This window comes from Numida meleagris, chromosome 5 (genome assembly GCF_002078875.1).
Source record: "Numida meleagris isolate 19003 breed g44 Domestic line chromosome 5, NumMel1.0, whole genome shotgun sequence".
NCBI lineage: Eukaryota > Metazoa > Chordata > Aves > Galliformes > Numididae > Numida > Numida meleagris.
In genome coordinates this window covers 19,838,860-19,865,064 of record NC_034413.1, presented here as the reverse complement: position 1 = coordinate 19,865,064, position 26,205 = coordinate 19,838,860, and the positions used below count along the sequence as shown (strand labels likewise).

Sequence of the window (26,205 nt, the reverse complement as noted above, 5' to 3'; positions counted from 1 at the left end):
ATTAAATTACAACCAGTTTTATGTTGGATCAGTGTCTGGGCCTGAACGCTTATTGATAGCAGCTCATAAGTTAAGCAGGAAGATTATAAACCAAAGAAAAGTCACCCTTAGCTTAGAAAATAGGTTTACACACGTTCCTGGAAGATTTTATTTCACAGTGAGTACATTACTCCACACAGTGGCTGGTTGGACAACTCACTGCAAAAATCCTAAGACCACAAGATCCAAGAACCTTGTGAACAAACTCAGCCGACGATCAAGATGGAATTTTTTTTTTTGCTCTGGAAATAAAATATGAAGTCAAGATCCATACAGCAGTGTTGACAGACATCACTAGACATTAAACATTCATAAAACTCTATTTATCATTTATTTTCCAAAACCCCCAACTTTATCTGCTCGTCTGCAGTCCCTTTAGTAAAGCACATTACACATAACGTGTAATATTAGGAAACCTCCTCAGGAGACTGTTCACTTTGCTTGAAGATATGTTTCCCTTGGGTGACAGAGCGTACTCGTCCTTTTTCTCCCTGCGCTCCTCCTGAAATAGAAGAAGAAAACTAAGAATATTACCTGTTTATTTGCTGAACTGGCTCTGTAAAGACTAATAATAATTGCACTGGATTGCTTATTTGATAAGAATCCTGTTTCTTCAAGCAACACTCATAACAGTACTTAGCTAAACAGTCACAAGGCTTTTAAGAACTGTATAGGCTTCTTTAAAGGGTGAAATAAATGAGACAGACATGCTGTGAAGATGATCTCTCCATATTTTTACTTTGCAATATTATAAGCTTATGAAAGAAATACAATATAAAGATGTTTTGTCTTTTACTTTCTATTTCTTATTTTCATTGTAATCTACCAAATAAAGTGCGGACAGTTTCTCATTTATGCTGTCAACTGCAGCAGTAAAAAGATACTTTATTAAATGATGATACTATTACTAAAAAAGCCTGAAAACCTGCCATCAGTTTAAGGACAAGTTTAGTACACGTACCTACCTTCACACAGCTTTTGAAACTGACTTCATTTCAAACTTACTGTATTAGGTAAAAACTCAATATGGCTTTAGTAAATAAATCACAGCTTTAAGTCACAGTTCTAAATTGTACTCTCCTTCATTCAGAACTTTAATAACATATGGAGAAGAGCAGTGTCTACTGTTGCTTCATGAGTGCTAAAACTTTATAGAGCTTAAAAACTGGAGCAAATTAAGAGAAATGGCCTAGGTTAGAATAGACTAACACAGCAACAGAGCTCTGCTTTGAGAATGTGAACACCAAAAGGACTAAATGTGATTATCAGTTCAGGTCTAGTTATAACACACAAGACACCTGGTCCCTTCCCACATTTCTTTATTTTACTTACATTCGAAATACAAACAGAAAGGACTGTGTATATGATCTGCATCACTCTGAATTTCTCAAAGCACAAATCAAATTGTTCACAGAACACTATTACGCTGGCACACAAAATATGACTGAGGGTTTCTCCTCCTTCCCTACTACTGGACTCTAAGAATAATAAAAGAGCTTTTCATTACTTCTGCCTTTGCCACGCAGTCATAGAATGTCCGGATCTCCTCAGCACAAGCTTTATCATTGAAGTCATTCTGCTTCCAGCAGGCCATCATTACTGACATCTCTGTAAGACAAGTCGCCTCTAGAAAGGAAAGACACAGCTATGAAAGCTCAAGTATCTGAGATTTCATGCCAATGCCCTCCACAGTGCATAGAGCTCCAAACAGAATTTCAAGATGGGGTAGAGACATGTGAGAAAAAACAACAGTGAGGAGGATATCATCATTTCTTGAATTAGAGAAAAAAACTTCCACCAGAAGGATTTGCCCCATCAGAGCCATCTAATTGTTACATTTTGATATAGCATTTACCGTAAGAATTTGCACAAAGAGCACCATAAAACATAGATTCAGGGTTGGAGTATGGGAAAATGCTTTTTTCAGAAGAACTCACACACTAATTACATAGCACAAATTAGGTCCCCTTGCCTGCTGGGATGCATCTGGTCTTGTCCCACGTGCAAAGGGGATGCTAACCATTTACCACAGATGTTTTCTTTTCCTTTGCTTTCTCTTTTCCTCCATATTTTCTATATATTCAGCAAACACCTCCTTGTTGTATCGCAATGTTCCAGCTGCAAAATTCAGGAACTCTCCAGGAGCGCCCTTCAGAGCACAAGTTTCTTCCAAGCACGAACTCACCCTTGCCCCGTCACCGTGGTGACCCTTCCTCAGGGTAGGGCCCCCAGGGGGCGGCGGGTTAGCTCTGAGGAACGAGGCGGGAGGGCCCACCGCCGGGGCTCTGACTCACGGAGGCTCGGGACGCTGCCCCCCGACTAGTGGCCCGGCGCCGGTAACTCACCTCCCGCCAGCTCTCGGCGGTTCGCCACCTTGTTGGCCAGCACCAGCGGCCGGGTGGGGCGGACAGCCGGGGGCCGCTTCCTCTGCCGCCACTGCCCGGAGACCCAGCGGCCCACCCAAGCCGGGTAAACGGGCGCCGCCATGCTCTTTGCGACAGGCCGTACGGCGAGCCGGCCCGGGCGCCGCCCACGTGACCCTCCGCGCGGGCACGCGCAGGGGGCGGGCGCGCCGGGTGCCCGCGGAAGGGCACAGGGCTGGGGCACGGCAGCGCCCAGCGGGAGCGCGCGGCCCTACAGCTGGGTCAGCCCAGCGGGCCCGCGCTGCAAGGAGCGCTGGGCTGCAACCGCAGCCTTGCCCTCTGTCCTGCTTTCCAGTCTGTGAAAAATTAACAGCTCACACAAAACCCGAGCAGTCCCCTAGCCCTGCCCTAGTCAAGGTGATCGAGACACCGGGCTTCTCGTTATCCTGATTTAAACGGAACCACACCGACACCAGAAAGTTCCCTGCACCATTACCAGATTTTGCTGCAGCTGTACATTTAGTATATTCTGGCTTATCTGACTATGATTATTCGTGTTATTTTTAAACTAATTACAGTCCAATTTTAAAAAATAGGAGAAAACATGATCCAAGTAAATAAAAGATTTTTTTTTTCCTAAAGAGGACCAAAAGAAAACTCATCTCCTTAGATTCAAACAGTCTATCAGGAAGTTCTGAAGCAGTTTGCTAAGGGGTGTTTCTCTGCTTCCATGCTTGTCTGGTGGGACAGAAAGGAGCCATCTCCCTAGCTCGTGCGGCAGAGAACAGGCAGATGCCTCCGAATGCACCCTGACACTACACCGTAGGGTTCCTGCAGTTCAACACAGAGACGTGACACTTCAGTACAGCCGTCCCTCTGAGGTTCAGCTGCTTGTGTTTTTGCCTTTCCCACTTACACCTCCAACAGCCATTTTTCTCTGCCGCATTTGACTGCTGTAATTACTAAGCCAGCTGAGAAACTGAACTGCAGTCATTGTAAATCACCCTTCCTTTTTAGAAATTACATTAGCTAATGGTGGCAGCACCTTCAGGTACATTCACCTTCAAAAGCTGATCTCTATTAAACAATTCCAAGGAAAATGGCAGGGGGGGCTGTGGAAGAGAAAGGCAAGCTACACAAGGAGAATTTTAATACCTTCCTGCCCCAGTTATTGCTCTCTGCATCATAAACTATTTTTTCTTTTTCTGGCATTCAGCCTCGGATTGGAGCATCAGCCTATGAAATTCCCGAGCAGACAGAATAACGTACGTGATGGTGTCTGCACACACCACGCAGACGTGTCAGAAGCAAGGAACAAACATTCGTTTTAATGGAGAACATGGAACTACAGAATAGGTTTGTTCCTCAATAGCTGAGTCTCCCTATCGCCTGTATTTTGTACAACTGGTAGCACAGAGTCACAAATGAATGGGGCAGAAGTTCTGAATTTTCAGGGGAAGTCAGAAACCGAGTTCCTTCAACAAACCCCACAGATGTTGTACTGCGCATTCTGAACACACATCTATAAAGAGTGAGTGAAATTCTAACTGCATTTCTAACTTCTTTTATTGAATGAATACCATTAAAATTTGAATCCCAGCTTGTGTTTCAGCTGCACTGAGTGTCCAATGAGACACAGAGATGAACTATCACTACTAGATTTGGAAAAAAAACCTACATCACAAATGGAATGAGGGCCAATTACAATGCTGCAATAAATGCTATGCTGCAATAAATGGCAACACTAAAAATGCTGTAATAAGATTCATCCTTAAAATGAGATTGCTGTCTTAAATATCTTCTTAAGAGATAAGAAATTATACCATGGATCCTTCTCTTCCTTGAGACCATCTAAAACTTCCAGGTACTTTCCAAAAAACAATTACAAATCAGATGTATTGGAAGAAATTAATAGAGTTGACAACGTCTTTCTGAATTGCTTGGATCCAGCTTTCCTCAAGTAAATTCTAACATATTCACCCAAGTTTATCCTGAGTGTCCTAATTCTTCCCATACAACCTCATAATACCCTTGCCTACAGCTATTTATTCTCAGTTGTCTCACCTTGATCTCCTTAACCTCAATGTTAGCTGTCCTAGGACGTATCAGTTTAATTGGAGATGCCTTAAAGGACATCCCCACTTTAACTAGCAGTACGATTAACCAGTTTGCCAACATTAGAATCAGTTCAGACTTAACTCCGGTCTGCTGGGCTATTGTGCTTGGATGGTACAAGCACTTAATACATTCATTAGGCACAAAGACAGAGGCAATTTCTTTTCTCAGGTCGCTCTCCCAACACTACACTGCCAGCCTACCTTATCCTGAGCTACCTTAACCGTATCAGCCTCCCTGAACTATTCTGTTCACCTACATAGATCTGAACTGCCATCCCCGATCCCTGATTCTCAGACCTATTCAATTCCAGTCCATTCTACAAGTTACCTGATGTCTCTTTACTTGCTCAGAGATGTTTCTAAGCATTGTGGTCTGTTATGATCCATTCCAAGATCCCCCAAACCATCTCTAGGTGAGCTGCTGCAGCATTAGATGACTCTTTTCTGCAGGAAGAGCACACAGAATACAAACTAAGATGCTAGTCATATCAGGGCTCTGGAACAAACCCTGCAATTCCGCTCCTCTCCACTCTTTCTAATCCCTCTGCAAGGCCCCATATCTCTCGCTGCCAGCTTAAGAGATACTGAATCATAGGAGAAGTGCACTCTGTTAAAACTCTGCATAGGCTTTGGCTCAGCTGGTCCTATCGCTAAAAGGATTTTCTCTCTGATTAATTTTGTCTTGTCAGTAGAGGTCGCTGGGCAGAATGAAGGAGACTACCTTCCTGCATGTTTCTGATTAATGCAACTTCTCAGGAGGTGCCTGGAGATCTATCAACAATCTTAATTAAATTCAACCAAACAGATGACAGCTAATCATTAAGGGAGTGGTTCTCTTGGGACAATAGGTGAAGTGTGGGTATGCAAAGATGTTACAGGGGCAGATGGCCACTTGTCTAACATAGCAAAGCCTGTTTAAACAGTGATGTCCCTGACGTTGTTCCAATTTAATTTATACTGCTTCCAGCCCTGCAGGAGTTATTTGTTCCTTCACCGTCTATTGTTTCCCAAACCAGTTAAGACTGCCCTCTGCCAAGGTGTGACAGAATTTTTGCTGTGATTCTCCAGCTGCTGCACTTTGCAGAGAGAAAGACTCTTTTCTTTTTCTCCTCAAACACATACATCCATTGTCACCTGGTTCTTGAAGTGTCTCATTCTTACCATCATTAGAGACTACCCAGAGATCATTAGCTCTGTTTGAAAATTACTACAGTGACAGAAACAAGTTTTTTTTTTTTTTTCAGTTGCAGAAATCACTGTTTGATATCAAATCAGAATTCTCCACTGAGGTTATTTTCTTAGAAATGGTAGTCCTTATGAAAGAACAGAAAACATAGATTACCAATTCAACAAAAATACCCAGCTTCTTCCTGAAAAAAGAAAAAAAAATCATGCAGCACCTGGTACCACAGTTTTGGCAGGAGAAAGACAACTTTAGCTTGTCCAATGCAATGAAATGGATTGCTTGATTTTTAACTTTCAGTCCAACATTTCTCTCTCTCACCTCTCAGAGACCATAAATTATCCCAGTTTTTCAAGACAATTCTGAGACACGGCATTAACAGAATCTACTACAGTTTCATATATAAGCAGTTGTGAGGAGCAGGTATCTATTTTTAGAACATTAATACTAGTGAATAAAGCTGTCTTGACAGCTCTGAAATCCTCCCTCTAGTCACACAGTAAACAGGAAAATGCATGACAAGCAGGGAAGTGACTCACCCTGGCTAGCAGAGGACTGCCAAAGGGTTTACATGGGTAATTTCTTTACCACCTTAGTATTTGATATCCTTTACTAAAGTTCCTGAGTAGGCACAGTTGTGGTTTTGTGATTATGGGCACTTGCACGCAGAGAACGGGGTTAACAAAAGATGGCTGTATACACTGTTTATGCAAAGCATCATGTAAGCCTTCCAGCAGTCACAACATGAGTGATGACATTCAGCCTCTATTTAGCTGGTTTGGACTTAAAGCAGCGAAGTAAGAAATCTACTGCCAAGAAACCTGCACAAACGGATACCTTTCTCCAAAGCATGAATAACTGCTGCAGTGACCTTCCTCCTTGTCTGCATTCACGTATTTGAATTAGTAGAAAGACAACTAGGATCATAAATTGAATTCACTTTGGCTAATGTTGGCAGCAGTCTTTGGACATTAAAGAGCAATCCTTTCAAAATGAATTATTATGTAAATTAATCTCACATTCCTTATTCCTGGTAGAAGAACTCAGCCTCGAAGATACCCAATCTCAGAAAGAATGCTTTGACAAGACAGGAGGAGGAAAACAAAACCAGAATAAATTATATCAAAAATTATATCAAAAATAGATTATCAGTTATAAATATTTTAGCTGTAAGGGAGTGTTTGTAGAGTGATGGCTATTCTTGTTCCAGAACTGGTGTAAGCTACAAGCAAAGTGCACAGGGACAAGATGTGTATGCCCTTCAAAGCTTTAAGACCCAGCTTCTCCTTCTGCGTCCTCCAAACAGTCAAAGAGAGATGAAAGCAAAACCTTGGTGAGGATCAACATTTTACTGTCCCCAGGACTGGATGTTATGAAGGTCAGTCAGTAGCACAGAACAGAACTGCAACCACAGCTCTTCAGCCAGCTGGGAAGATGAGTGCTCCTCCTGCCCCCGAGGAGCTTGCCTGGTAGCTACAGAAGAAATTCATACAACGCTCTGGAAGAACCATTTCAGCCCTAGTGTAATATATACAGTAAGTGAAACAGATTTAGGGTATTGATATACACAAGCACACTGATTATAAACCAGAGGTGTTAATTGTATATCTAGGAAGTCACTAAGAACTTGGAAGAGAAAGCTGTTGAAACTGTCTTGTGATTCTTAGCTAACAAACTAAAAGTTGTATTTTGAAAACTTCAGGAAGAAAAACACGAAGAACATTTGTGACAAAGTTATTTTCATACCAGTGCTGCTTTCTCACCTGTGTTAACAAAGGATATCATGATCACAGCAGTCAAAAATACTCATCTTTGGCAATAGTCATGAAACAGCCTTCTGTAGTATATTCATACAGGAAAAAAAACAAACACAAAATAAACTTGTTGGCTGGTGGATGTAATATACTGAGTAAAGATAAAAAAAAAAAGTAGTGGTGAAGGAATACTTGGTTTCAAACTAGTAAATTCATACAGAGGGTCCCAAAGATTAAGTTTTTACTAGCTACTCTTAAATTTGTACCACTAGATCTTCAATTCTATTGTCAGTCGACAAAGACATGCTCATTTTGCTGTGCAGAAAGGTGAAGCGAGGAGTGAAGACCTCACTAATCAAGAATTAAGCAACTGCTATGATACATGTGCTTGTTACTGGTACTTATTCATTATTTCTACAAGGACAATACATAATGTATATCATGTCCAATTCAGGTAATGGCAGATAAATTATTAAAAAACAATAAAATGTCTGGACTTGGTGATGCATGCCCCACTTCTTGAAATTCTACTTAAATTACAGAATAAAATAGCAAAAAGTGGAGTGTGCTAGCATGTGGACCTTATTTTTATGTTTAGTATGAAAAGCAAGATCAGAATTTCTCCTGCCTATCCCAACAAAACTTGGATAAGAAAGCCTTTTGAGATATAGGTAATTAAGAAGACAGTCAATGAGGATCAAATGTCTTTCTATATAGATACATGAAATGAAGGGAATCTCAAGCAACTGAGGAAATTAATTCAGCCAATCTATTTAAATCCCATTAAGCAGTTCAGTAGAAGTTCATATTCAGAGCTAAAGCAGTCTTAATTTTCTTTATTTACTTCTCAAGCACACTGTGACCACTTTAATCCTGAATATACAGATCTATAATCTTAATCTGATTTGAATAATCCACTTGAAAAATTAATTCAGATATATTCACCTAATTATCCCTGTAGCCTGAGTACCTGAAAAATAAAGAACGTAAACTGCTGAACGCATTTTAGCTGAAGAGCCATTTATTACAGAAGGAGCAGCAAATAAAAAAGAAAATTTCTCCTTATTTTGTACAAAAAGTCAGGTGAGATCAGTGTACTGCACACACATTTTCCATACCCACAAGAATGCAGGGATAATTGTGGGTCTTCTTTGTTCACAATGCCCAGATTTTAACACTGCATTATTGTATCACTTGAGAAGCAAACACTGAGATGAGCATCACCACCTATAGGAATATTATATCCATAATATGCCCAGAGTATTATGAATTAGAATTTGAGAAAAAATGAGACAAACTGATCCATACACCGCTTAACAATAATGACATAACAGAATGTGCATTCAGTCCCACTCCCAGCTTTTACTAACAGGCTTCTGGCTTGTCCCAGCAACACCTGGACTGCCTTACAAAATGAAATCACCTCCCAGATCCTAGACTTTCATTACCAAAGATCAACCTTAGGCATAGATACACTCTGGCTATTTAGCCAGTAGTTACTTCCAAAGAGAGAGAAGTGGGAAATAGCATTACACCATTAGAAACATCACTGCAGTGTGTGGCCTGTGCATTTAAACCCCTCAGACAAGAAAAACAAGTCTCCTTCCAATGCAAGATCAATTATTTCAGAAAGGTACCAGCATGGCAGGGAACAGCACATTTTATTTTTTTTTTTTTTATTAAGAGATACAGGTTATGCAGCAAAGAAGATTTATATGTCACTCACTCACTCACTTTTAGGAACTCCAGGCACAGACCAGGATCCTACTGCATTAAGATTAGGTACAGATACAAAACCACCTCTGTGCTTCCCATTCTGATCATCCACCTCAGCACAGAAAGACTGCAAGGTCTGTATCCAAGCCACAGGGAGCACTGGAAAAGCACCACCATTAAAATGTATTTGTCTTTGCAGAAAGGTGCAGATACTCAAGAAGAACAAATCAAAGGCCTCTGAATCGCAGAGATTAAATAGTCAAGATTATTGCTGGGTTTTTAGATTTTATGGAAACATAAAAGAAGCAAAGCTACTAATTCTACCCTGGTTCTGCAAAATACCAGGCAATACTCTGTCTGTTGTGAAACGTCTGGTTCCAAGTTGTGAATTAAACAATCTAGTCTCGTCCCATTTATGTTTGTCACCTGGGAAGTTAGCGTAAGAGGAAAGTGAGGCAGAGAGTAAGTGACCTGCCTATAGCTGTTCAGTTACCCTGAGAAGGAGGAACATTTGAGGCACATTTACTTGGAGAGAAGAGACTTTATTGCTGCAATTTCATAAGGCACAACTGCTCTCCACAGACATTAGTCTTCTGTAATTCATTCACTGGTAAAGCTACTTGTTAATAGCATGAAAAAGTATAACTTAATGAGGAGAGTAAGTGTGTGAAATATAAAAAAATGAGTATTTTGGATATAAAAAAAGTCCCTGAAATAACTTAGGGAATTTGAGCAGAGTCTGAAAACGTGTTCCTCTGAAATAATGGAAGCCACAGGGAAGCAATACCAAATGCAAAATTCCTCTTTTGCCCCACATGTTGACACCCTCATGTCAGGAGCAGTTTCACACCACAGAGCTGCAATTCAGATACAAGCAGTTGCTCACATCTCCACAGCTGAAATCCAATCGCAACAGAGAATCACTCACTTCACGCACCAGAAAAACAGTCTGCAAGAGTTTCTTCTACTTCAAGGCAAACATCTGGAGAGAAGTAAGAATTCTCAGTCACAACTTTTTCAGTTTTCAAACCAAGCTCTTACAGGGATGGATCAGCGTTGCCTGGTCCTCTTGAGAAAAATCTCATGCATATAATCCCAAAATCTTCCCTGATGTGACTCATTGTGATGAATCATAGCAGTGAGGGCCTCACCCTGATCAAGGCTTTGCCAATAGTCCTGAAGCCACATCTCTTTCCAACTGAAACAAATGAAGAAAAGAGACATCATTAAAAAACACCACAAATGTGTCTGCAGCTGTAATAGCACTATTTTTTTTTCCCTTTCACCTAAGAGGAAAATAGTTCCAGGGATGGTCATGACAGTGTTTGTTACTGTGCCATTGTGTTTCAACCCACTTGAAGTGACTTGCTATGAAAATTCTCTATGTAAAACAAACTTAATATCAGCTTCAGAACATCTTAGAAATATCAGCATGTGACTAGCATTAGCCAAAGAGACCAAATTATTAATTGTTGAGAATAAGATCTTCTATTAAAATAAAATCTTGTCTAAGAGATTTAGTCTAAATCAGTCTTCATACGACTCTAAGAGCAGCCATCCATGGCCAGGATGTGTACTACAGATATTAGACTAGGTAACAGTCTTTTCAGACAAACCATTTAACAGTTACAGAATTCCTGTTAGTACAAATTCAGGTAACGCATGACAAGAGAGAACAATCCTGATGTCCCTCAGCTGGCTCTATTCTTTTCTTCCAGACCATTTTCAATGGACCCATTCTCCATCCTTTTATCGCACAGACAACAGCCAATTCCCTTCCCACTCACATTAAGGTGGACACATTTCTATTGTATCGAGGTGCGGCAACAATTTGTTCAGCCAGTACCCCTCCTTCCTGACAGACTGATTATCTCTTCTCTGTTACAGCTGCTACCCAGCACCATCAAATCAGCACAAATTCTGTACAGACCAAAAGTGACACTCTTTTTCATCTGCTCCCATGAGCTCTTCTCCCTCACAGACAGAAGCACAGTGCTTCGACATTCACTCTAGACACCATACATTAAAGCAAGCACGACTGCATTGCCCAGAAGCAGATCTTAGCCACTATTCCAGGAAGAGCAAACGAAATGCAAAACATGTCACAAGCACTTTCATACTTTCATTCTGAAGCAGCATAAAACTTGTATGCCACAGGAATTCATTTTTTGTAGTCAATGAATCATCTTTGGTAGGACATTTCTGCAGAGACCTCAAAATTAACCTGTTCACCTTGATTACAACGTGAAGGATCACAAACAGAGGCTTAATTTTGCATACAAAAATGTCTGCCTACAGGTTCCTGTAATGAAGCACTTGGACACGCCATGAGATCACTCTGCTTCACCACTCAATTCATTAACCTTTGTTCAAGGAGTGCCAATGTGAGTTGCACGGTTTTTACAGCACCGAGTAAGGGCACCCATGAGTGAGTACCCTCACCAAAGCACCAGGCACAAGGCCAAGGGGCAGCGGGCAACAGGAAGTGAGTGTTCTGTGGCTGAATTCTATCGCAACAGCACTAAGAGAAATTCCAGTATTCAAGTGAATGTTTTGTCAGGCACATTACATAAGAACACTTTTGTATTTTTCTTTTTACGCTGCTCTTACTGTTTTTTTTAAGAAACAAGATTCACTCCGATTTTATAACTTGGACAAATACTGGCACACCAGGACAAACACAATTGTAGAAATCCCCTGAAACTACCAACTACATACAGCTGGAATGTTACTACCATGAGCTAAGGATGCTTCTATTGCAAGAAACGCCTTGCACTGTACATGTACACTTCTGAACTGTTCTTCTCTCGTCCTAAATAAACTGTGACATCAGCATAAAACAGAACTAGTAAAACCATGACAATTCCAAAATCTTCCATTTCTGAAGGCACACTGGCTTTTCCTTTCTTGAGAAGATTAAAGAAAAATATATATATATACACTATCACAGATTGAGACTGTGTAGGTAACTGGAAAGGCATTGTGACAGTCTTCTTGCATTTATCCTGTCAAAACCCACCTTTGGGAAATGACTTCATACCACAGAAACAAACAAAACCTCTTCACAAAGGCGAGAGAATTGAGAAACCACAATCCAGTGCAAGAATAATTGTAGATTCCAGTTCCTACCAAACACATTTTCATCACGAGGACTGCTGCAACTCCCCTGTTTTCCGCACAAAGCAGACAGGAACTCTATACATTACAGTGAATGACTTGTATCTCAATGCACACAAATTCTACAGTCTTTCTTCTGACATTTATTCTTTGTGTGAAGCCAAGAGCTCCAAGCACAAGTGAGACTGCAAACACAAGGATTTAGGAGAAGTATTCCCCCACTCGCAGCTAAAGGACAGCCAAGTGAAGATTTAATAATGCGCTCTGGCTACATACACTTGTGAGAGATATCCGGTCAACTCAGCACATTTGTCAACACAGAAAACAACTTACATCTGTGAGTAAGAGTTAAAGCACATGCAGGTGCACAGGGTAACCATATTTTAATAGGATTTTAACTCTACAATATCGAGACTTGAACTGGCTCTGCTGTTTGGTGCTCCAGATGCCTCCAGAACCCGAAGTCACACTGTACGTTTACAGTCAGACTTCCTATGTTGCATACATTTTGCCATTTTTATCCCTGGATCATTTTGCCACAGTAATGTTTTGTAAAGGAGTAAGTTAACAATTGATGGTTCAGTAGGTGGTCATCTAAATTGACTGAGTCGTTGTCAAAATGTTCCTGTAGAACTCCTGACAAAAAAATAAACCTTACCTGAACGGGTTCTGGTAGCAATTTTGTATTTCTGTCATGCTATTTGTTGTGATCATGTTACATTTCGGAGATACAAACAGTGAAAGCTCAGACCTTTATGAGACAGAAACCACTGCACTTCACTGGAGATGCTCTTCATCAAGCCCCAGCAGGTATATATACGTATCTTTCTGAAGCAGATGGCAGATAATGGAAAAGTTTCCCTGGTACAATATTTTGAAGACACAACTTACCTATAAACAGTGGGAGAATAACATACCATGTTTCAGCAAGGCATGGAAACTTCCCTGGGATGCAGCTGTAGCTTGGGCTATGGACCATCTCTACAAAACTCCGTGCTCACGAGCACTGCACAGAATGTTGGAGTATTTTAATGTGCGTTAAGTCACATAGGCACACCATGTCATGCCTTCAAAGCTATTTCTCTACTGCCATCTACTGCTCAAGTACAAGAAAATTTATGAAGAAGCAGAGAACACTGATTTAAACAGACCAGGATACTGCAGAGCACGTGATAAGGGAAAAGTACATTTTGCTATCAAGACTGAGAAATCAATCAACCATCGTTCAACCTCAGGAAAGCAAAGGATTACAAAGCCATTTACAGGTCTGTTGGTCTGTTTTACATACCAATATAACTTTTCAATTCAATTAGTCAACATAAGAATTAATTGTATCATGAGAAAGGCTTCTTGGAGACAAACATCACGAGTTTTGTGGAATAGGGATATCCTAAAGAAACTGAACTACCTCAGCTTATTTTTCTTTCTTTATTTCAGCTGGTCATTTTGAAAAGCACCCAAACATAGGAAGAAGTAGCTCCCTGTCCTTTCTTCCAGTTACAGTGGATGGATAACCTATCAAAAACTTTTAGAGCTTCACATCCACACAGAATTCAGTTCTAGCTTACAGAATACTTGAAAATTTACATTTTCAACTCTGTTTCCTCTAACATTTTAATACTCCTAAGTATTCAAGTCCTTAGTCTAGGAAATAATTAACAAAGCTCTAAACCAATATAAGCTATGATAAAGTATACTAACAATTTCTTTCTGGACAGTGCATCAGATCTTTTCAGTATTTTCTTAAAGTCATTAATCCTACAGTAGGACTAACATCGGAGCATTGCAATCTTTGGTGACAGCTAACCACTGAACACAGTGCAAGGAAGCAGCAGCTGAGGGTTTTGCTTTTATGATGGCTGCCTGATGGCTCAGAATTGCATACATTTGAATAATTGCCTAAAAAGAAATTGTTGCAGGCTATGCAGAGAGTAACGACAAACATGGAGAAATCCAAGTACGTTGTGCTAGCAATATGAACTACAAAGAGCACACACATGTTCTATGAACTGCAGCAACCCTTCCATCCAACAGCTGCCATTTCAAACACCGTCTGTGGAAAAACTCGAGGTTTGGGAGCCCAAACACTGACTTGTTTTGTACCAAGTCAGTACAAACACTAAGGATTAAACACACCATGAAAAAACAAAACCAGAATCTTTTTCTCTCCGCCAAAATTAGCCTATTTTTAGCCTCAGCATTGCTGTGCTTATTTCCATCTGACAAACTTCAGGGCAGCTCCAGGGCTGACTGCAACAGTGGCAGATTCCAGCAACAGTAACAATCCCTGCATAGAAGAAGAACAAAAAGCACTGAACCTATTTTGTGTTGCAGGGTCCTTCTCCTAAATAAATGGGATTGTGTCCTTCAACACAGGCCAAATTTTGTTCCGTTGCCCCAAAATATCTTGTAAAGTACAGTGGGTGAGCCATACATCTGGTTTAAATGAAGTCAACAGGAGTGAATGAGACCCACACTAAATGCTGTGGCAACTCTATTCTTCAAGTAATCATTCATAACGAGATATAGAGCTTCTCCCAAACACAGGCTAGCAAGTGGACCTCAGTACAGGAGGGCTGCAGAGCTGCTGGAGCAGGTCCAGAGGAGGGCCATGAAGATGTTCAGAGGGCTGGAGCACCTCTCCTATGAAGAAAGGTCAGGGGAGCTGGGCTTGTTTAGCCTGGAGATGAGAAGGCTCTGGGGAGACCTCACTGCAGCCCTCCAGTACTTGGAGGTGGCTTACAAGCAGGAGGAGGACCAACTTCTTAAAAGGTCTGACAGTGACAGGACAAGAAGGAATGGCTTTAAACTAAAAGAGGGAAGATTTAGTTTAGATGTTAGGAAGAAGTTCTTTACACAATGGGCAATGAGGCACTGGCACAGACTGCCCAGAGAGGTTGTGGATGCCCCATCTCTGGAGGCATTCAAGGCCAGGCTGGATGGGGCACTGCGCAGCCTGATCTGGTGGTTGGCACTAGATGATCAAGGTCCCCTCCAAGCTAAGCCATCCGAAGTGCACTGCACTGAATAACACTCCTCCTTAAAGCAAGTAAACAAAATAAGGGAAAGGTAGACAAAAGGGAAACAAATTGCGCAAGGTCACAGAACATCAGAACATATTATTATGAGTCCCTCAAACCACTAACCAGCACCATTGGCCAAGCCCTTTTTTCAGCCTCAGTGTTACACATTACTAGTAGAACTGCCATAGCACCCATAAGGCATAATATAAAGTATAACTAGACATGTATTAATAAATGCTTTAAGTATCAAACATTATTAAAAATTACAGCTACTATTATTTAAAGCTTTTCTTCTCAAGAAGTATGGTACTGATAAATTACCTGTCTTCCCCAGAGAGGTCTTCAACACTTCCAAACCCAGGGCTTGGCATAGGGCATCCCATGTGCTGGAAATGAGCTACATGAGGTGCCGGAGCTGGAGTTTTCCCACGAGACTTTTTGTGTTCCTGCTCCGCTTCGACCCGGGTGTTCTCCCTGTCACAGACGAAACACTCGAAGCCATTCAGGTAATTGGGCAAAGTCATGTCATTCACACCCCACTCCCGTCTCTCCAAGGTCTCTAGCAAGAACTGGTTTTTTATTCCACCAAGGTTTTTATACTCTAGATACTTCAAATATTCCTCTCCATTTTTGTCAAGGAAATCAAGATACTTTGCCAGCTCTTGGGGGCTGTCAAAGTCATCGATAAGAATAATGGAGAGGTTGTTTGGCATCCAGTCCCGCACAGCTGGGGAGCCTCGGTACACTGGGACAGCACCCAAATGCATTGGACGCCACAGCTTCTCTGTCATGTAGTCGTTACATATGGCGTTCTCCAAGGCCAGGTGGAACTTGTACCTGGCGATAAAAGCCATGAATTCGGGATCTTCTGTAGTGGCTGTCGAAGTGTCCCGCAGTCGCTCGCTGGGAAGCTCACGGTTATGCAGGCATTTCCCATAGGAGTCAACCTAAAATAACAAGCCATCTTTACTAAGTGATTTCTTTGCCTGGAGCTCACAGTCCTCCTAAAATTCCTAACTACCTCAGCTGAGCCTCACTTCACTCCAACTTCTTTCCATTTAGATTACTCCTAGATTCCCAATTCTCTTCCAACAGCTTTAGTCATAAACTGAATGCTCAGTTTCAAAAGCAGCATAAACTACACTACAAGTAAGGAGAGAACATATGGAGAAACAAGATTTCACAGAAAAAAAAAAAACATTCATTAGAGAATAAAGTAGAGCGAGGTAAAAAAGGGCATTCAGCTTCCTCCATGTTGGTTTGAAAGTCCTGTTTCTACTTAGTAGGGATCAGGCCTTTTCCAAACAATGATTTCACACAGCTCCCAATCTCAGCAGTTTGGCAAAACTATTTTCCATCTGTTAGACTGAAAAAGAAACCACCAACAATCAACAGAGGAAGCTGGAAGAGTACTGTCTAAAAAGAAAGAGTATACTTGATCCAGCGTCCGCTTTGTGCTTTGACAATATAGAGTGAGGTTTCTAAAGTGATTTTGTCTTTGCTTCATTACCGAACAAATGATGAACTTGCATAACAGAAACAGCAGAAGCGACTTCGGGGAAGATGTTTCCAAGATTTCCCTTACCTACTATCCTTTAAATTTTAAGAAAAGAAAGCATTAAACTGTTTTTCCCACTCCAAAGAAGCAGCGTTATTTCAGCTTATGAAGCTGCTCTCTACGGGCAGTGCCCCAGCAGAGCCAACCAGCACAGACACAGCAGAGCCCTACCACAACACAGATAAGGCGCAGACTCTCGAAGCACAGCAAACTTGTCGTCGCACGCCCATTCTTTTAAGCGGGAGCGAGGCTCGTCAGCGGACTCGCAGCCTTCCTTCCCTCCTGCTCACCTAAAGCTCCACAGATTCCAGCACCGTACAGCACTCGGTCCACAAGATCTATCCAGGCTTAGCACAACTTTCTGCTGAGCAAGCCAGCCAACTCCACGACCAACAGCTACCTACTGGCATGCAGTGCAGTCTGGACCGTGCTTTGGGAAGGCACACAAACTAGTCCTTCTGGCCAGCTTGCAGTCGGCATGCTTCCCGTTACGACTCACGTCTCGGCTACAAACGAGGACAAACACACCCCGTTAAAGGAGGCCTCGAGGCGGAGCGACCCGGCCAGGCGGGCCCGGCTCCCACAGCGCCCCGCGCCGCCGCACCCACCTGGATGTACTTCATGAGCTCCCGCACGTATCGGTCCCTGTCCGAGGGCACGTCGCAGTGGGACTGCATGTAGAGCACCGGGCCGTAGCCCCGCCGCCGCCACGCGTCCTTCTCGGCCAGGGGCAGCGCCGGGCCCCGCAGGTAGCCCGCGCCGGGCAGCCACTGCAGCGTCAGCGGGTAGTCCGACTCGCGGCGGAAGGTGGCCGTGTAGTTGAAGAGGCGGATGCCGGGCGGGTGCGAGAGAAGGTAGTTGTTCATGGGGGACTCCTCGTGGAAGAGCGCCCACGTCTGGTGGGGCAGGCGGGGCAGCGGCGCCTCGTAGGCGCGGAAGTCGGTGCCGTAGAAGATGAGCGCCTTGGTGCGGCGGTGCCGCGCCGCCCGCCGGCTGCGCGTGACCAGGCACGAGCCCCGCGGACAGTCGATGCGCTCCGTGTCGCCGGGGAAGTGCGGGAAGAGGCTGCCGCTCCACCACAGCAGGATGGGCAGCGCCTTGTTGCTCCGCGTGTCGTTGTTGCCCGGCCCGCGGTACGACGCCGCGGCCACGAAGGCCGGGCCCGGCGGGACGGCGGCCTGCGCCCAGCCCTCCGCCCCGCACGGCGCCCCCGCGTCCCCCGGCCCGGCCTCCCCGTCCCCCTCCCCCGCGGCCACGGCGGCCCGGCTCCCCGCGCCCCACGCCAGCGCCAGCGTCACCCAGAGGCAGGCGGGCACCCGCCGCGCCCCGCGGCCCGGCCCCCCGCCGCCCATGCCCCGCAGCTGGGCCCGCGCCGGCCGCCCCGCCGCCAGGAAACGGCCGCGCCGGCCCCGCCCTCGGGCTGCGCTGCGTGAGGAGGCGCGCGGGCAGCGGCCACGGGGGAGGGAGCGGGCGGGCAGCATCGGGAGCATCGCGCGGCTGCGCTCTTAAGGGAAGCGAACGCAAATCCTCTCTGCGTCTAACGGACCGAGCGCTCGTGCGGGAGCTGCCGCAGAGCGGGCCGAGATCAGCTCGCTCCTGCCCGAGCCCGAAGCAGGACATCTTCCTGTGCCGAACTTGTAGATGCTCTTCTGGAACCTCGAAATAATGCCCTTGGTATTAAAACAAAGGGAAAGTGGGCATTCGCGGACTGCTCGCTGCAAAATGCAAGTTCTAAAATTAAAAACCTTCATCCAAGCAACGTAACGCTGAGATTAAACAGCACCTTTTGTCTGTTGGCCCTCACTGAATTTCTTATTGCTGGTGAGAAGGAAGGAAAGGACCAAACCCGTTTTGCAGAAAAGCAGACTGTGAAGGAGCGCTTGGCGAGACTTCACCCTATCCCATCTCCTCCCTCCCGCAAAATACAGGGTTTGGAAAAATAAGCAGTGTTTATTTACTAACAATGACATAAAATACATCTTAATATATTTTTATTTCTTTACAAATTAAAAGATGCATTGGAAAAAACAAGTGAAGAAAATGAAAGGTTCATTTATGATCTCCTCTCCACCCCCCATGACCCTCAGTATTAATACTAGAAATTAGTATCTGTGGAAATTTGTGGTTGCTGAGCCTTATATTCCTGGGAACTTTTTCCCCTTCTGGTTAAAAATCCTCTAGCTCCTTTGGTTGGAGGCAATGCATGGAGTAAAAAGTCAGCCACATTCATACAAAAACAAGGAAGGTTTTGTCAACTACACTGTCGAAGAGTTTCTCCATACTCCCCTTTCTATGTAGTGATGGGAGGGAAGACAAATCAGCAGCATTGTAAGAAAAATGGATGTATATACATGCTACAGGATATGGAACTAAAACGACAGCCAGATATTTTTATGATCCTAATAAGGACTTCCCTCTGAAACATCATGCCCAGACAATAGCTCCTCTAATCCACACACACTTTTTCCTCTCACTTGTAGTGCTCAAACTCTGGGGTAATTTAAGAGCACTTGTTAAATGCTCAAACTACTACACAATCCCTCTTCCCAAAGTGAATCATAAAGCCCTTACAATTCTGAATTTTATTTGCACTTGCTCCTTCTTCACAGGAGTCTTCTCAGCCACTCCTGCAGAATAGAGTGGCAGAGCGGCCAACGTGGATGGACTCATCTGTCTGAGGTATTTTAGTTTAACAAACAGGCTTATAAAAAGGCTTTGTGCAAGCTAATCAGTAGATAGAATGGAGAGAGGGTATAAGCATTCAGTGATGGAACTCTTCCCTACAGCCAAAACCTTTCCCGGTAACTGAAATCAGGTTCTTGCAATACGTAATACAGGACGGTCTAAACCTCAGCTTTTGCGTCCCTTTCCTTGCAAACCAGGGTATAAAGCTGTCTCAAATTTGGGTCAGTAGAACTCATAGTCCTGCTTGTCTGCTATGAATCACAACAGCATGGTTGGAAGTGGCCACTTCCTTATCATCCAGTTCCCGCACAGCCCCAAATCACCTTGTTACCAGTATTTTCTGCTTAACTTTAAGAGGATTTTGCTCTCACTGCCATCTGGATAGACAAGGTAAACTCTGCAGAAGAAGACAGGCCACAGAACATGGACTGAGTAGGATATCACAGAGCTGCGCAATGAGAAGGAAAGGAGTCACCGCTCACATCAACAGGAAGCACCACTGTGCTGTTCAGAAGCTGTTGATGGTTGCTTACTGCACTATTAATTCCTCCAGTACGGATCTGCAGAGCAACTTATAGTACAGGGAAGATAGCAGAAATAAATTTGTCCTGCTGCCTACTGGCTTTCTATGCTTTTCTTTTTTTTCCTTTGAAGATTTCTGGTTCAGGCAAATACAATACATTTGTGCTCTGCAAGGTCACGTTTTCCTCTACTAAGAGAAAAGGAAATGTTTGGCTGCTCCAGCTCCCATACCCAACCTGCCTCTTGCCCTCCCAACCTATGCATCCTCTTTACACTAAGAGCATGCACACGCGCCCATACAAACACACAGCAACTACCAGAAATTTTGAAGTTATCGCTTTTTCACCCAATGTTGAATCATGTACAGTGAACTGAAAAAAAACTACATTCATTACAACAGGATTAGCGAGCATGGAGCGGGGGGTGAACTCCTGCCAAGCACAGGAAACAATTTAGATACAAGTAAAAGACCTGGTATCAAAGGCCTTTTTTTTTTTTTTTTTTTAGCCCTCACCAGGAAAAAATTCATCTCTCATATGGGACCAGAAGAGGTTGAAAGGATTTCTGCTTATGTCATGTGTATTAAAAATTATGGAATTGTACAGATTTCTACGCTGTCCTTTTTGAGGGCGCTGGACCTTCTGATCAGATCATTAGAGAAGACTGAAATGTCACTGCTGAGTTCCAGCATCACTCCCTCCTCTAGCTCAGTAGCTGCCGAATCTCCTTGTGCATGTGACACAGGAAGTCCACATATGAAGCCCCCCCAGTTAGGCTCTTATCCTCCACCAGAAAATGTTTGAAGAGCATTTCCAGCTTATCTTCTTGCTTCACGATTATTAACTACAAACAAAAACATGAGTCAATCGTTAGCAGAATTCATGCTCTTGGGAAAAAAAAGCTAGATAGCTCAAAATCCAACCAAGACAACTAGAAACACAGCAGATAGAGCGTTTGTGCTTTCACTGTCATAATTGTGCTGGGTTAAGTTTCAATCATATTTAGAAAGAAAACTCAACATACATGGTTTGTGCAGAACTGTATTATAATAGGTTTGAAAAAACCTATTATATACTATAGAATATAGTATAACATATACCTATTATATACTATAGAACCATAGTTCTAAAGCTAATAGTTCTAAACCTATTATAATAGGTTTGAAAAAACCCTGCATAGAACTCCAAAACTAATATAAGAATTTTTTTCAGATCTTTGAAAAAACGTATATGTCTGAATCACAGTTGTAAGACTATGTTCAGCATTAGAGTTTACATGAACAGGGTTAGCATCATCTGCTCTGCTAAGAGTAAAAGGGAAGGTGACTAAGAACAACGAACAAGGAACAACATTTTTTACCTTCATGTATCGGGATCTCTGCAGGTGAAGCATGTCAATAATAGACCGTACTTTCTTTGAAAAGGGGTTTTCCAAGACAGGCAGGGTACTCTGGAATGAAAGACATCCAATCCCCATTAGTCAGGTGAAGAAGTATAGCACCATTAAAAAAAAAAAAGCAACACAGCAGCTCTGGCATATTATGTAATGTTACAAATGTATTTACTGTCACAATTTCTTTGACTTCAGCTACTTAAAAAGAAAATATAACATGGTATCGAAACTAAAGATCAATTATTAGCTCAATTTATGTATCAGCTGTGCTCCTTATCACCAATGGCAATGCGGCTTGTCAAATTAAGCAAGGCAAAAAGAAGTCAGCATGCTCAGACTCTGGATGTCTCCACAAGTTTCACCACCCATGCTTCTAATTGTTAACAACAACAAAAAAATTAAGTCTATTTTCTCAATGTTTCTACTGCTGGGTTACTATTACAGACAGGATCTCCCACACTGCCATCCAGCTCACCAAGGTGTTGCTAATCTGACTGAAGGATGACACTCCGAACAGGTTCTGGATCAGGCCTTGCTGCACGTTCACTCCCACCCATACAAAGATGTTCAGCCCATTCTCCAGCAGGTATATGTCACCCTTGGAGAGACGTTCCTCTGAGTTTCGGATTGCTGCCGGTAAGGAGTCACTGTCAACATCAGCTTTGGTCTGTTTTAGAGAGAAGTAAAGAAATCACAGTTACAAAACAAAAGCATTTTAAGAAGACCCGAAAATTTCTGCCACAAGACCTTAGTGGCTTTCCAATTTCTAGTGTTTATAACACTGCAAAAACTGGGACTGAAGTATCATCTTTCTTGACTAGTTTTCTTACTGAACATGATACAGATGAGAGACTATTGGTTAACAAAAGAAAACAGTAGTGCTCTGAAAGTAATCTGTAGTTCCAGTACTGCTTCCTGCAGCATGAATGTAATTACTATTTAGTGTTCTTTCAGCAACTACAATACTGGAAAGTGAGAATAGTAGGTGGTTTCCCTGCAACAATTAAAATTACAACAAAATTACAAAAAGAATTTAGAGTTTTTAAAAAGCTACCACAGATTTAAAAGATTTCTCCATGCCGCTGGTTACATGCTCACAGCTCAGAGCAAATCCCTGAACAAATTCACAAGATGCAGTAATGCATCTATCGTGAGTGGAATTAACTGCAGTATCTCAACAGATAGCAGATTCCAAATACTTCTCAAATGGCTTTCCATTGATAAAATACAAATGCCAGCCATTAGGATAAGTCGAGACAACAGCACATCTCAAGTGTTAAGAACGTCTCAAATTACTCACAAGGGGCAAAAGCCTGGGATAAAAGAAAACATTTGTTTCTGCCACGTCCATGGATGTGACTAACTGACGAATGTAGGCACGGTCATCTGTTGTGACCTCTGGACCGGGCTGAAGGACATCACTCTTCAATACACAATTCAAGTACACAGGAAGCAGCTTCATGCATTCAGGAAGAATCAGCTACAAGTCACAAGCATACAGAAGATGTTCAGCTCTCTTGCTGAGTAAGCTTACGCCTGACAAAACAAGGCTTGAGTGAACCAACAGTGTGGTACAGATGTGAGAATAGAAAACTGACTGTCTATTTATAATATGGACCTGCAAAAATAACATAACTGGAGCAGGCAGTGCTTTCTGAGCTTCAGAAAGATGTCCAACAAGCCATTCTCAGCTGTAGTTTTACTTTCAGTCTATTTTTATTTTTTTGAATAGGCAAAATAGCAAGGAATTAGCTAAAATCACATTTTAGTATCTGACCCCATGATTCAAATTAAAGCAGCAGAGTTTACCTGGCCAGCAGAAGATGGACTAGCACAGTTCTTTCGATAGCAAGCTAGGATCTGGGCACACTGATTTATCAGTGAATCTCTTACAGCCTTTACTGGACTATTCAGAACTCCACGATATGCTGCAAAGAAAGAGGAAATAAATGGACAGCTATGAAGTGACTGCTGACAAACTGTTTAAAAAAAAAAAAAACAACACTATTTCCACAAAGTAAATCTAAACAACCATTGTTTATAGTTTGGGAAGAGTCCAAGTACAAACAATTGAAACATGTTTTTGGAGAAGCAGTCCAAAAATAAATTCAATTATGAATTCAGACAGCTTTCAATACAAAGCTATAAAAATAGAGATAATTTGTAGGACAGATAAGCCTACACCTTCTACCCGTAACTCTTGTCCTAAGCCACAATATTATCATCACAGCTTCGTGCTCTTCCTCCTGAGTGACTGAACTATCAAGATTGCCACCTGATTCACAAAGACTGAACAGAAGTCACTGAATGACAACAGGCATTTGAACAGCAGTTAAAGGGTATGGTTCTTCTTAACATATCTATTCTTACCATATTTAGCCAAGTAATTGATAAGCGTGTCTGTCTCGCAATTTCGATAGAGGTCAGCAAGCTGCGTACAACAGTTCAGTGAGAGGTTGTGAATCCGGAGTCGTCGCTGTCCTGCACAGCTTGTATATAGTAGAGCACACTGTACGAGACAAAAACACCAGGATACAGGAAAATAAGGTACTGTTACAATAAGTTAGGCAGGGCTTGAACATACTTCATTAAAAATCACGACTCAAGATGCTTCAACAAGCAAGAAAATTATGTAGAGGATTTGCACAATAAGCTAAAAGCATCTGCTAAGAGTCAGCATGAATGAAAGATAACAAGCAGCAAATGTTTTTAATAACAGAAACTTATCTTGGAAACAGACTGCTTTCGAGGTCAACCTACGACCACGTATTCTGAAAGATTAGGGGGTACAGTAACAGACAGAAACAACAAAAAGTTCCTTGAGGGAGTGTCAGTTGCAAAGCAACAATCATCTTCTTCAATTGGCACATGCTCCCCGCTTTGGTTCTGGCCCTGGCATGCTTCTCTTAACAATTCTGAATTAGCTCCACTCCTTTTTCCAGAAAGCCTTCTGCCCTCCACCTCACCTGAAGGAGCGCACCACTGTCTTCACTCAATTTGTCATCATGCTTGAATTCAACTGTGATTGTTTTGTCGCAGTCCAAACCTGCCATCTCTACATCAGTTGTGTTGCTCATATAAAAAGCACCAAAAAAGTCAGTTGCTCGAATTCCTACAAAAGGAGGATACAAAAAAGTATATAAGAAAAATAAGTAACTTGTACTTTTCACCAGAATAACAAGACAGCCTCTGGAGCCCTGAAAATCCCATCACCGGGAAAACACATTATCTCGACAGATTTCAGCAGGAATCTTTTTTTCAGTCTTGACAAAATGCTTAACTTGACAAAGCTTTTAGAGAACTTCTTGCATAGCATCACCTCAGAAAGTTTTAAATAAGGGAAAAAATCTGTTACTTCCCACGTGGTATATTTCAAATGGTCAATTTATTAAAACTTATTCACGCTAACACCCACCTGTGCTTGTACGTACTCTCATCACAGCATCAAATCCCACTTCTTTCTGGACGTCTCTTCTCAAGTCATTCAGGAACCTATCCTGGTCTGTCTCAAGCTAAAACATGATAAACAATTGAAGTTTCACTGTAAATCAGAGCTGCTCCATAAACCACAAAGAAACTTAAAAAAGGTATCACTTGCAGTTCTACTTTAAAAATCAGTCAGCATGTAGGGCATAGTGCCCTACTACTACAATATCACGCTAAAAGTTAACAGCATAGCTTGCTGTTCTTAATAGATTCTTTGTGTAAAGGCAAAGCTAATAATCGTTTTGGCGAGAATCTTGTACTACTTTGGAGATAAACTGTTACTTAAATTTCTTCTTCACTAGGGTTTACACCACAAATAAGAACCAGAAACTGAACAGTAACTTTTATTCAGATCAAATACCAGTTCGATTCAATGGGGCGCTTACCTGGAAATACGCATACTTATAAATGGAGCCTCCTGTCTGGTACGTTACTACACCTAATGTTGCCACATCCAAATACTGGTTTGGAAACAGGAACAGATCCACACAGCAGCCCTGGGCTACACAGTCCTTGGCCAAATTGCTGTAGAAGCTTGTCTGAGGTTGAAACAAAGTCTAAGAAAGGAAGTCAGAGACAAGATCAAAAGTTTGTGGTTAAAAAAAAAAAGCAAGAGCAGAGTTATTATCACAGTCAAAACAATCTTACTTTAAGTCTCACTTAACGGAAATTAGGATTATATGGAAGTCTTCCTGACTCTGCCTTTGAAAAACAGCGAATCATCATGAAAATTACTAGACATGTTGATTTAATCCTGAGTCTGTCTACTTTAACACATCTATAGTATTTTACCCTGTATAAGAATGTAGGACATACCTTTTCTTCGCGTACCAGAGCTGACTACACATCTCTGCTTGAGAGCAGAAGATAAAAGCAGAATGTAGAAAGATATTACCTCTGATGGTTACATTACATGCTAACCCCTTCTCGTTCTTTCAATGTTACGTCAGATTTATTTTATCCCCTGTAGAGTACAATGTAGAACTGTACCATAAGCATCGTGCAAGTCATTATTACCTTCTCCTTATCTGTGTTGATGAGTTTCTTATCATCCCTGTTCTTTAACTTCCCTGGGGCCTCTGCAATGGGCAGAGAGGTGTGGAAAATGAAGAGCTTGCCAGCACACTCGGCTGCCTGCAGAAGAGAGGGATGAAGGTGCTCAGGTTAGAAACATTTAATAAAAATCTTCAGGGAAAACGGGATTCAAGAACATGCATACAAAGCATCTTTACTGCTTTATTTCTTTATGT

At 42.3% G+C, this 26,205-nt stretch overlaps 3 protein-coding genes across 8 annotated transcripts in view; all 3 read right to left on the bottom strand.

Moving 5' to 3' along the window:
• On the bottom strand, positions 125–2,581 carry CHCHD1 (coiled-coil-helix-coiled-coil-helix domain containing 1). Its single transcript, XM_021398886.1, has 3 exons — positions 2,385–2,581; positions 1,547–1,665; positions 125–541 (listed from the first exon to the last, which is right to left on the bottom strand). Exons 1-3 carry the CDS (start codon positions 2,524–2,526, stop codon positions 428–430), a joined length of 375 nt encoding a protein of 124 aa, XP_021254561.1. The 5' UTR covers positions 2,527–2,581; the 3' UTR covers positions 125–427.
• Positions 9,694–18,222, bottom strand: FUT11 (fucosyltransferase 11). Its single transcript, XM_021399621.1, has 3 exons — positions 17,479–18,222; positions 15,634–16,259; positions 9,694–10,370 (listed from the first exon to the last, which is right to left on the bottom strand). Exons 1-3 carry the CDS (start codon positions 18,220–18,222, stop codon positions 10,223–10,225), a joined length of 1,518 nt encoding a protein of 505 aa, XP_021255296.1. The 3' UTR covers positions 9,694–10,222.
• SEC24C (SEC24 homolog C, COPII coat complex component) overlaps positions 18,845–26,205 on the bottom strand; it is a 36,307-nt gene continuing 28,946 nt past the window's right edge. For 5 of the 6 annotated variants that reach the window (XM_021398041.1, XM_021398042.1, XM_021398044.1 and 2 more), the window contains 10 exons: positions 25,973–26,089; positions 25,342–25,512; positions 24,885–24,981; positions 24,436–24,581; positions 23,840–23,978; positions 23,279–23,397; positions 22,770–22,949; positions 21,945–22,136; positions 21,437–21,526; positions 18,845–20,920 (listed from right to left, as the gene is read on the bottom strand). In XM_021398041.1, coding sequence (XP_021253716.1) covers positions 20,780–20,920; positions 21,437–21,526; positions 21,945–22,136; positions 22,770–22,949; positions 23,279–23,397; positions 23,840–23,978; positions 24,436–24,581; positions 24,885–24,981; positions 25,342–25,512; positions 25,973–26,089 — 1,392 coding nt within the window. In that variant the 3' untranslated portion in view covers positions 18,845–20,779. Of the gene's footprint in view, positions 20,921–21,436; positions 21,527–21,944; positions 22,137–22,769; positions 22,950–22,984; positions 23,006–23,278; positions 23,398–23,839; positions 23,979–24,435; positions 24,582–24,884; positions 24,982–25,341; positions 25,513–25,972; positions 26,090–26,205 lie in introns of those variants that run through there. The other variant, XM_021398046.1, reaches the window with a different exon arrangement.